Source organism: Mugil cephalus, chromosome 2 (genome assembly GCF_022458985.1).
Source record: "Mugil cephalus isolate CIBA_MC_2020 chromosome 2, CIBA_Mcephalus_1.1, whole genome shotgun sequence".
NCBI lineage: Eukaryota > Metazoa > Chordata > Actinopteri > Mugiliformes > Mugilidae > Mugil > Mugil cephalus.
In genome coordinates, this window is record NC_061771.1 from 19,586,049 (window position 1) to 19,598,305 (window position 12,257).

General features: G+C 42.4%; 1 protein-coding gene across 2 annotated transcripts in view; it reads right to left on the reverse strand.

The window, feature by feature from the left end:
- Positions 1 to 12,257, reverse strand: part of LOC125003616 (protein kinase C beta type-like) — a 32,363-nt gene that overhangs the window by 15,815 nt on the left and 4,291 nt on the right. For both annotated transcript variants that reach the window (XM_047577612.1, XM_047577611.1), the window contains exons 3-4: positions 2,675 to 2,757; positions 1,435 to 1,546 (exon numbers count right to left, since the gene is read on the reverse strand). In XM_047577612.1, coding sequence (XP_047433568.1) covers positions 1,435 to 1,546; positions 2,675 to 2,757 — 195 coding nt within the window. The remainder of the gene's footprint in view (positions 1 to 1,434; positions 1,547 to 2,674; positions 2,758 to 12,257) is intronic.

Sequence of the window (12,257 nt, forward strand, 5' to 3'; positions counted from 1 at the left end):
TCAGCAATAAATGTGAGCAGGTGAATTTACTCGCATCGTAACAGAAATGAAGCCGTGTCTGTGTGCGTGAAAACATCTAAGAAATGCAAACTCTCTGACTGAAATTAAAATAAAAGGTTCAGGTGGTTGTCGACCCCTGCTACAAGAAGCTTAAGAAAACCGAGGAGATGGTGCAGCCCGATACAACATGTGAAAAGGGCTCCAATATCAACTTAAGCATGAACTTTCAAAATGTATTTCTTAGAAAATATCACATTTCAAAGATGCAGGAAGTTTGATGATGCAATGGATACAGAGAGCAATTCAACACGAGCTCTGTTTTAGTCTGTTTACGTTATAGAAAGTCGACATGACAAATTTCCATCGGCAACTTCCCTGCAAAAAAAAAAACGCAGCACGACGTTACTGCTTCTGTGATCTCTGTAAGCAGATATGTCTACGTATGAACACAGAAGGCTCAATTTACGCCAGAGAGCGTTTCCTACCGCCGCAGCTTCACATGAAACTAAAAGCATTTAAGTTTTAAAACACGAGTTGATTTTTATCGCTGACTTGTCACAGGAAATGCAATGTAAACTGGTAGCGCTCGGCGCATATCACTGTCATACATCATTCTGATCAAAAGACATCCTCAAAACCAGACACTGGTCTTTTTTCTTTTTTTTTTTGGTCAGGAAGAAGCAGCCACAGCGGGTTAGACGAAGAGTTACCCAACTCCTTTCACTATGATCCGCTTTTCACAGACCCAGCAGAATCATGAAACAAGGGCAATTAATGTCGGACATTAAAAACAATAATAGTTTGCTTTGCTGCCCTCAAACTTCTGCGTCTTATAAAAACACATTTGCTGCAATCACCAATAACTACAGGCGTCAGCAAACCAAGTGGGACTTAACTTAATGAGAACACAGGTTTAACTTGTGCTGGTTATGAATAACTGAATGAACTGCATCTCGGAAACTTTCCAGCTAAGTATGAAAATACAATAAGAATCCTTTTAGAAACTCTATGCTTTTATTTGGTGAAGTATAAACTCATAATGAGAAGTGCTCAAATCTTTTGTTTATCTTGTTTATATGAGTGGGAGCAAGGCTCGATATTAAAAACTCCTCTCGGTGTAATCACGTATTACATGATCCTACACTTCCTGCATCTCTGCTAAACAACCGCTGAATATTATATCCTTCATTAAGAAGAGCTTTATTGCAGGAATGTCACTTTAGACTTCGTTCAATCCAGTTACATGTACCCTAACCTAATAAACAGGATGTGCATCATCCCAGATGATCGTGTGTCTACCCGCTATTAGTCTCTAAATGGTGATTCCTGTTAAATGGAAGGTTTTAGGTTTAAACACCAAAAAAAAAAAAAAAAAAAAAAAAAAAACCTGCTAACGGCCTCTAAATTTACAACAAGAGATGTTTGTGTACGTACGGTCACATTTCATGCCCTGGTGTATCAGCCCGTAGAGGAGGGAGCCGCAGTGGTCACAGAAGGTGGGGCTGGAGTAAGTGTGGACCCTGAACTTGTGTTTACTACGTGGATCCTGCAGAGACAGAAAGGAGAGGGGACACGTTTCAGAGAGTGGAAAACATTTAAATCAGGGTCAGGTGTTCTCAGTCGTCCTTTCAGGCTGAATTTAAAACATCAGTTTGCCCCAAATTTCAGAAAACTTGTTTACCTCAACATGTGTATAAAAGAGATTGTTGTTTTTTGTTTTTTTTTTTTAAATGCAAAATTGTGTGGATACAACAAAGCGTACAGACAGCACAACATGTCAGGCGCGTGTCGCTTCTAAACCACACGGTGTCTTCTTCACACCACTTTTCAGGCCGTTTGGAAAAACTGGCTCCCGCTCGGGGCACCGGTGACGTCGGCCACAATTAGTCTTTGCTTGCAGAATTTTCTGGCAGGGGGTTTGTGCAGGCTGGTTTAATTTCTCAAAACCAAACTGGAAGAACCACTTCACCAGGGAAGTTTGAGGGGATCATCATGTCGAAACTGCTGCTGTCTTAATGTAGGAACTCACTACGGTCTGAGACACTGTGGGAAACCAAGCGCAGAAACCTCACCAGAGCAGAGATTTGTGATGCCAGTTTAATACTCGTCGTGACTCCTGAGTCATCATTTTCTCCAGTTTGGGTGAACCAATACTTTCTATATGTGTGTGTGTGTATATATATATAGAGAGAGAGAGAGAGAGAGACAGAGGATGAAGTACAGACTGAGTGCCTTTGGAGGATGTACAAAAATAGGAAACCTCTTTGATGATATAACTACGACAAAGGAAAACAGGGGGGTTACGGTCATACGACTTCAAGATCCGTGACTCACTTCATTAACCTGAGGCAGCCAGGCAGCACATTTTCCCTTCACGAATTTGTGTTAATGTCAGACAAGTCAGCAGGGCAGAGGGCGAGTGTTGATCCAGCAACACAAACCAAAAAGCCAGCGCTGACCCCGTTCATTTTGTCAATAACCATCACTCAGCAGCAGAACGGAACGAAATATTAACGTGAACACAAGGCTGGCGGGAGGGATCTGCTTCATTGTGGAGGCCCAAAAAAAAAAAAAAAAATAATGATAATAATAATAACCCCAAATTCTGCTTAAAAAATAAGACGACAAAGTATTCTTCTTTCGAGGTGTTTGTTCGTGTGCTTTGTTTACTTACATCAGAGGCAGGTCCTTTGTCGGCCCCCGGACAGGAAAAGGTGACAAACTCATGACAGCGTTTGTGGACCACAAAACAGCACACTGAAAAAAAAAAGAAGAGGAAAAGGCACAAATGTCAAGTCAGACTTCCTTGTAGTGGGAAATATGGAAACACAACAGCAACATTGACATTAATCGACATGTCAGTTACGTGGCATTAATCATTGCTCATTTGCTTCGCTGTAGAGGCTTTTAAATTTAACCACAGCCAACGTAGCTTGTTGGACCACATCACACCCCATAATATTAAAGCTGCCGCAGGAAACACTCTGGCAGCTTCAAACGGCAGCCGTCTCTATACCTGGTGATTTCAGCTGCATGTCCCTGCTTGTGTAGTGACTGAAACGAACACGTTTTCACAACTTTAGAGCCTGATATAGTAACAGTTCGCTAATATAAACTCTTGCTTCATATCGTTAAGCAGAAAGTGATGAGTGAGCGTCTTTTTTTATTAATATAATTGTCCTCCTGATTCACATCTACAATTTACTGTAGTTAAAAAAAAAGAAGTTATTGTAATAGTACTTTGTCACTGCATATTTATCATAGCACAGAGAAGGTACAGCACAACGAGCCAGAATAAAGACAGAGCCAGAATAAAAACCAAACTTGGAGCTCGTTCAACAGTTCAAGGCTCTGTCTAATGCTGCTCTGGCACCTCAGGGTCCTGTACCTGCGCCCAGTGGGCAGAGGACAATGGAGTGGTGATTGAGAGGGTGTGTGTTGTCCTGTGCCGTTGTGTTGGAGCCGTGTGTAATGACCTTACAACAGAGCTCTGAGAGGCCGAGCGTGGAGGGAGCCATTATCTTGGCATGTGAGTTTGGCTGACTAGTGACCTAAAACATGTTGTGGCACAGCGGAGCAGCGTGGGTATTTTTAGGAGAGTGGACACTGCAACTCGGGGCTGGGCAGCTTACCGGTATTTTCTCCGTTATGATATGAATTTTTAATATGCAGGTGTATTTGATTACACAGGACGCTGCAGCGTGAGACACTGTTTCAGATTAGACCGTTTTCAATGTATTACTGTGTTACTGTGAGGTGTGGTGAAGATGGAAAGGTCCGCAAAAATTAAGCGGCAGAACAACAACGCTTGTGCCATTTTGGTTGTGTCTTTTTTTTTTCTTTTCTTCTTTTTAGCTGGGGACAGTCCCTGTTTTAGATGACCTACCCCCCGGTTAAAGCTGTCCCCGAGAACGTCCACAATTTTAGCTTTTTATGAATGAGAGAAAAATGTTGCGCGCACACTACAGTTATTACGGTAGGCGGCTGCGTTGCTGTTGACATTACAGACGTAGCAGTTTAAATAAGAATAAATATGTCAAAATAAATGAAACCGAAAACAAACTGTTCCTTCGTTTCATCTTGATAACATTCAATTTTTTTTTTTTTTTTTTTCCATCTCTGAGCTGTAAATGTCCCCAGATTTCCACACCAGCAGGCAGTGCTAACACGTGGCCGTGCAAACCTGTTTTACTACTAGTGTGGAATTATTCTACAATATTTACTCATCATCACAGTAAAACAGTCCATCCTTAGTCAATCTAATGCATTAATTCCCATCTCAGCCAGTAGAAAATGTTGTGAACACACGGTTATACATGGAAAAAAAAAAAATACTGTGATACCGTCATTATTTTGAAAAATACCGTGATATACATTTTTGGCCCAGCTCTAATACAGTCATTGAGAGAAAAAATTAACATTTACATTAATTAACAGTTGTTTGAGCAAAGTAATAAAGCAGAGGCATCTCTGGTCACAGCCACTCAAGACTGGATCATTTGGTGTTTTGTGACATTTACTTTGATTGTATATTAAACAACTGAGGTAATTCTTGTGCCAGAACATGAATAGAGCTGGTTGACTTGTTGGTAAGAGACGCCCTGATCTGATCCTGATCATTTAATATTGAGTGCTGGATCTTAAACAAAGAAATTTCCTGGAGACTCATAAAAGGCGCTTCTCCCGATACTTGTATTCTCCTCGATCACGTGCACGTGGCAGGACCGTCTGACAGCTTAACCCAAACTCCCGCGATAAAGCTCCAGTTGAGCCGTGGCTGACATGCAGCTTGCAACCTCGATTCAGAAGCCCCAACAGATGATGAAAACCTGTGCTCTCCATTACACAAATGTGTTGTTCATCCAACGCCATAAACTCTCTAATCCTCTCTGTAATATCTTTTCCCTTGACGCTGCCTCTTTTAAACACGGCGTTCGCTGTTTGTGGTTATTTCTGTGCAGCCTTTCCCCGCGCGTAACCGACGTATTCATTTTTGTGATATTTCTTCAGGAGGACGATCAAGTCGGTGGAATTGAATCACAATCTCCCGCTGCCACCTCGGCAAATATCCACTTCTTCTTCTTGTTCTTCTTCCTCCATTTTTGACAGCTTTGACGCAAGCCAACCGCAATTAAACCAGAAGTAATTTTGAAACCGCGGGTACATGGTTTTATTGATAGCGGAGCTACAACTAATAACTACAATAAATTGGTTGAAATCCAGACCCATCAGTCTTCCTGAATCAGCTCCTTTTACTGATCGGCGCCAAATATTTATTAAAAGGAAGCAATGAACTTTCTTCGTCTTTGAACAGATCTGAGCTTTAGACACATCCATGAGCTCGTCTCGACTCTGGACCAGATGCAGAGGAAAGTACAATCCTTGCCTTTTAAATTTTGATCAGTCGCTTCCTACAGACGAAGAGGTGAACATGACCAACACTAGAACTCCATTTGGAGAAATAGGACAGAGCGAGCAGCCTCCTGACTTTGTGGTTTAGACTTCCATCACTGGTGGTGTATTTTTTTTTTTTTTACAAACTGCACCACTTCCACTTTAAGGCTTCTGGCCCGGCCGACTAAAAACGAGACAAAGATGTTGTAACACGTTTCTTCCAAGCTGACAAACATGATTGCGAAAATATGTGAATACGTTTAAACAGTAGACAATCACCAAAATCACACACACACACACGCACAGACACACACAGGGTGACATTACACTCTGCTTTAATCTTAATTATTCACCTTCTCATTAGAATTTCATGAGGAACCGTGGCAACTGGAGGCACGTTTCAATGGTTTCTAGCGGTTAAGCAACAGTTCGCTTAGGTTTGTGCTGTGTCCATTGTTTGGGGGTGACTACGTGTCACATTTTTTGTTGTTTTTCAGTGGCATGGGCTGAAGACTTTGAGCAGGTTGGTGGAACTCTGTACGTCAGGAGACCTGCACAACACAAATGAGTCCGAGATCGACTGAAGAACTGAAGGTGGTGACGCGTGCTTGTATGGCCGGCGTTGTGAGGACCAGATTGCATTTTTTTTGGAAATTGAGGACATTGTGATCTAACGGACCTTCAGCAGGAATTTGGTTTCAGACGTCGGGTCAGAAGCTGGTTTAGACGTCGGGACACGACAACGTTAATGATTTACTCGCGACAATTAAAGTTGGCATGAGGGGCGAGGGAATGCATCAACGCCAGGGAGGGTCCTCGCAAACATAGCAGCCGAAATGTGTGTGTGTGTGGGCAGGAAGGGATGGGGGCACAGCTGGGTTTGAGGCAATGTGAGGGGGAGGAGATTCCTGTGTGTGTGTGTTTGCAGCATGTCAGAAAGACAGGGACAAGTAAGTGGAGCAGCAGAAAACACTGAAGAATGCAGTGGCACTTTAAAGCTTTTTCTCCGTAAATCTGCTCCGTCACTGACACACACACACACACACAAATATGCGCCCGGACACACACACATACACACACACACACGTACACACTGCTGAAAGACAGGCCTAGTGACCTGGCGAGGAGGTCTTTGCTCTGTTGCCTAGCAACCAGGCTGAACCCTACAGTCGAGTCTACGCCGCGCACCATCCCATTTTTTTTTTTTTTTTTTTTTACGTGACTGACAGCGTCCGCAGCAAACCAGGGACGATCCAAAAAAGATTCCTGCGAGGGACGGAGCGCCAGGACGACAGCGGGCCGGCAGGAGCAGCGCCGGGAAATTCCTCCATCTTGGACGATTAGTCCACAAGGCACAGACGGAGCAGCTGTAATCATTTTTCAGGCCTCAACACGCCTGATTAAAGTGAAACACAGACGCAGAAATCCTACTGTGCCCACTGCGCCTACGATCCCACAGCCGACTGGCTTCATGAAGAGGACTCCAGTTTAAAAACCATTTACGTCAGATTTACTTGTAATAAAAAGCCTGAAATATCAGCGGGTTCTGACTTTAATAATATCTGCTCCCAGCAGTTAGCAAAAAAAAAAAAAAAAAAAAGAAGAACAGAAATGACAAAAACATTTCCATCAAGCACATCAAAATAAAATGCCAAACAATCATGGGCTCATTGAATTAAACCAGATACAGATAACAAACGTTTGGCTGCAGTTCTTAAAGAGCACGACACTGTAAAAGGACCCAAATTATGGTTATTTAGACTGAATAACAACATGATTTCTTTTCGGTAGCTTCTTCACCCCTGGTCTAACACGCCATGTCTTTTATCTCCGTTTTTGATCTCTGCCTTCTTGGGGCAAAAATAAAATGTTTGTCAGCTAAACTCCGAGTCTGGATCCAGGGTGAGTCTAAAAACACAACGTCATGACAGCAGGGGAAGTGGGATTAACTGTTCAACGGCTCGAACCTCGAAAATTAAACACTTGGATACTCCACATATGGACATGGGAGTCGTGTTGGGGGCGGAGCTAAAGCAGCCTGTACGATGAGACCCGCCCACCCAACTCTCCGCTACCTGTTAGCTCAGGAATCCACCTGTCACTCAAAGTGGGCACGATCTTAATTATGCGGAATTTTAAACCTTAATAAAAAAATAAATTAATGAGTTTAAAATTTTTTTTTTTTTTTTTTTTTAAATCACCCTCCGTACAGTTGTCATGAATAGTGAAATAAATTATTGTGAATAATGCTGTAAAGTTGGGCTTTTTAGCATGGGGGTCTAAGGGAATTTACTCCCTTTTAGGCTGCAGCATCAACCACCAGCCACTCGACGAACGCAGCTTTTTGCACGTCCACATGAGCTTCATCACTCAGACCTGGAGGTTGCCGCTTGCTTAAAATACATAGACGTGGTTAGCTGCTCAGGTCAACACTCTCTTGAAATATCATTACATGCAAGTTTAGAATGATTTGACAATCTTGAGGTTAGATGGACGTTACATTTTAAAACATAAATTTTACTACATTGTGTTTAAAGCATGTCCAACACAAAAACTAATGACAATAAACTACACAGTTGATAAATTATACTATTTGTTCATTGGTCTGTGATAAGGGTGTAATTTAATTCAATAGGAATGATGCATATTTTAAGTATTTCCTTAAACACGGGGAGAGGCGGGAGTTGAGCAGCGAGCTGAGCCTCACCTTGAACCGACCAATCTCTCACACACTGGGTTAGGCTTGTGTCTTAGACACGTGCGACACTGCACGTCTAACACTCTGCATGTCAACAATGTAATGGTTGTACGTGCTGTTATCATAAGTCCTTAAAAAAAAAGCCTGCGCTTAGAAGGAGGAAGAAGGTGACCGGGCCGCCGGCGAAAGCCTCCACCTGGAGGAGTTACATCAACATACGCATTTTGCTGACCTGACATTGAACCAACATTAAAAACCACAGGATGAGGAAACCGGCACTTTTCCTCATGGAAAGGGGGCGCTAGTTAGGTTCATGCTGTTGCGCTTCTTCAACGCTGAATCAACTGTGCAACTGTGCTGCATTAATTAATTCAAAAATAGAAGAATGTATATCTAAGTTCAAAACTAGACCTTCAGTCAAACCAGGAAGTGGTAGATGACAGAAGATGTTTCGTTGAACAGTCTGTGTTGAAATGGATCAAACCATCAGAATATAAAGATTTAACATTTCAACATTACTGTATATGATATAGATTTGTTTAAGGTAAAGATTTGGTTTTAAATTTGAATAATAATGTATATAATAAATGTTTCCATTTGTGTTTGCTTTTCACACTCTCACGTTGAATGAGTATGAATGAACTGTGGAACTGTGACGGCTAAACTCGCTCTCTTATTCTCCCTCTGACACACCATTGATCTGACATTGTTCCTTGGGCGTGACCTCATACCTATATGTGCGTAAAGAATGCTCACTTGACATATGAAACCAGTTAATGTGGAATGAGCAAACTGAGGCTATTCCACTATGTTCATTCATTCATTCATTCATTCAATGTTTCAGGAGCCTTAAGCCTTTGAAATGCAGCTGACTCTTGTTTGAGTTTGAGTTTGCAATTTAGTCTGGATTGGAAGAAACGGAGGCTTTTGCGAATTAAGACCCAGACACGCATGTCCACTTCCTGATTTAGGTTTTTCTGCCCCTTGCTGTGACATCTACGTTTTTTAACAAGAGGAAACATCCCGGTTAACCATGAATAGAAAGTGTCAGGCTTAACGTCGTCGTCCGTGCCAACAGCCGCAGTTAAACTTTGCATTTTATAACGCGACAACTACCGACACGCGCTGGAGACGGGCCGCTTCTTTAACAGATCTGGGACATTCTCCGTGTCCAGCAGCGTCGCCGCAAAGCGGAGACCGTGTTAAGACGCTACCAGAGGAAAATCACTTTCACTTTAAAACATTTTGGTGCAGACGTGTCACATCCCAGCTATCGCGCCATGTTTCCTGTTCTCATGGTTGTCGGTCCAATAAATGCAAAAACGTCAAACAAAACGTCCTCTCTGGTGGGGCCGGGTTTAGAAAACGAAATATTTTACTATTCAAATCTTCATTTGAAACATCTGATATAGATTCCTAAAATGATCGGACTGATTTCTTTAAATACACACCTTTTTGTGCATCTCCTTGGCAACCACGCTGGTTTTTTGCATGACAAATCTCGCTGAACTGCACAATGGGGCTGGTTTAAAACAAACTCTAAGAGCCCTGAAATACCCCAAATCTCTGAGACCACTAACAACGTATGTAAGCGTCAGTTTTAAGTGAAATTGTTTTCAAAACTATACCATACACACACACACACACACACACACACACACACATATATAACATATACCCAACAACTGGTCGTTTCACTCTAAGCTAAGTCGAATCAGGTCGGCTGGTGTTTTAGTACTCACAGATAGTGGTATTCACAGGAATGGAGAAAGGAAAGGAGAAAATAGAGAGGCAGAGAGGAAATAAAGATTAAATTGGGGGTTTTCTTTGTGGTTGGCCAGAATATGTGAAAGTAAAATGTTTTAAAAAAATAAAAGACGTCAAATGAGCTGGTCCATCAGCTGTTGGACGCTGCCGTTTGTGTTCTCCACGTATTAAGGTCTGTTTTGTAGCCGGTCTAATTTCTCTGTGGTGTATTTGGGTCAGGTCTGGCTGAGCTCGTGCTCCTCTCAGATCGGCAACGGGCCGCACAGTCGTGCGTTTGTTTTCTGTCTCAGCCGCAGCCGGAGTGTCACCAACGTTATCGCGCAATCAATATCTCGGACTGGCTACAGAGTCGTCCAATCAATACCAAAGGCAGCGTTTCAATCGCTTCTCGGGGGGAATGTTGAGAAATTAGCAATTTGGATTATTTTTACGTTCTTCCTGTCATGTGGCGACAGAAACGAGTTGGTCTCTTATAGATGCATAAAATTTGCATAAAATATAAAGTTTCAGAGAGACAGGACTGAAATCTAATTTTATTTTTAAAGCACAAATTTCAGCACAAAAGAACCTTTGAGTCGCATCCTGAACCCATTACTTAACATCCAACAAGTAATGGCCGTCATAATGAAATAACGTCTGAATTCTTTGTCTGCTTCCGTCTTCTGATTCAGGAGACAATTACAGAACACGCCTTTCACCTAACTTCATGCACGTACTCACACGACATACCAGCGCAGCGTGAATCCAGACGCTGGCCATAAAACTCGGAGGAGTGCACACGAAAGGCAGATTATATCTGGCTGCCAAAGTGCACAGACGGGCGGGGCGTGAAACTGCCAGATCAATGAAGATCGAAGGCTTCCTCAGAAAGACAAAAAAAACAAAAAAAACAAACAATGTTTCGCTCCAGTCACTTTTTGGTGGAGCTGTAAGAGCACGTTTAAAGTCAGTACACCTGCAACCTCAAAACCCGAACATACCCAGCGTTTAAAACATAAACCGCTGTCTTTTAAACCTCAGCCGTGCTCTGACATTTCCTTACAGTACGGTGAGCAAAGAATCAGACGCTGAAATATCAACACTGCTGCGAAATTTGGTGCCAAATATCAATCAACTGGCTTCAGTCTACTTCGTTTTTTGCGCTAATGAGCAAATCTTAGCCGAGAATATTAGAAATAAACTGTCATTTGAACTGACGCGCACTTTCATGTGCACCGTCCACGTACAGTTCACGAGCGCGTGTCGGCCACAACGCAAATCTGACCACAATCCAGTTTTGTTCTCCTGAGCTGCAAACAAATCAGACCCTTGTGCAGTTTGGTTGGAGGCGGTAAAGCATCCCAGACGGGACAGAATATGAAAAAGTTCTTCACTTGAGCAGTTAAGCTACGGATATGAACGTGCAGAGGCCTCATCTGGATCCTGAGGTTTTGCATTTTTTGCCGCCGTGAGTTTAGTCACATTAAAGTCCAGACTTTCGGATGTTGTAATGAACAACATTTTTTTATTTAGTTTCACGCCATATGACTGATAAAATGTCATTAAGGCTGCTAATGATATATTTAAATATAGAGGGGGTCCCTACTTAATCTCTCCATCAGTTGGAAAATGTTGAAGACTCCCGTCTTAAAATAGAAGATATTTCCACAGAAGATAGTATGAAAACCTTTTTTTCCCCCCCGACAGTTTCACACGTGTTCCCCAGGTGTCCATGATAAAAACCAAGCACACAGAAAGTTGTGTTTGTTTTATTTGCGGACAGACTTTCGTGTCCTGCAATAAACGGCGTATAGACGTGTACGGCGACGCCTACGAGCTACAGCGCTGACAGTTTAGACGGCGCTGATCGTAAACCAATCACTAAACCAGCTTGTGAGGGAATTACGAGCCAAGCCGGAGAACTTTATTGTGTTCACAGATCTCATGAGAATATTCCCCTCAACGAATCAACGCTCAGATGGCGATCCAATCTGCCCATGTCTTCTTCTTCTTCTTCTTCTTCTTCCCAGCGTTTGACAAAGAATCATTCAGAGACAAGTGAACGATTTCAGCCCCGACGTTCGAGGCAACGAGCATTTCTTTTTAATTTTTTTTTTATGTGAAAATCACCGGAGGCTTTCTGACACGGCTGATATTTTAGGGACCTTGAACAGTAACACACAATCCGCCTCGGTCTTCACCGTCATGGCTTACTGGACACTTGAACAGAACGGAGTCATTGCAAAACATGCGGTTTTCCTACCGAGACAAGTCTGTGTGAACGGCACCTTTAAAGAAACGTGGTCCCACCAACACCTATTCATAATAACAGAGACCAATGATCATTTTAAAACCACTTCCCTGTTATAACTTACTCAGCTATTTAAATGTAAAGCTTTCCCTCAAACTATCAGACAGC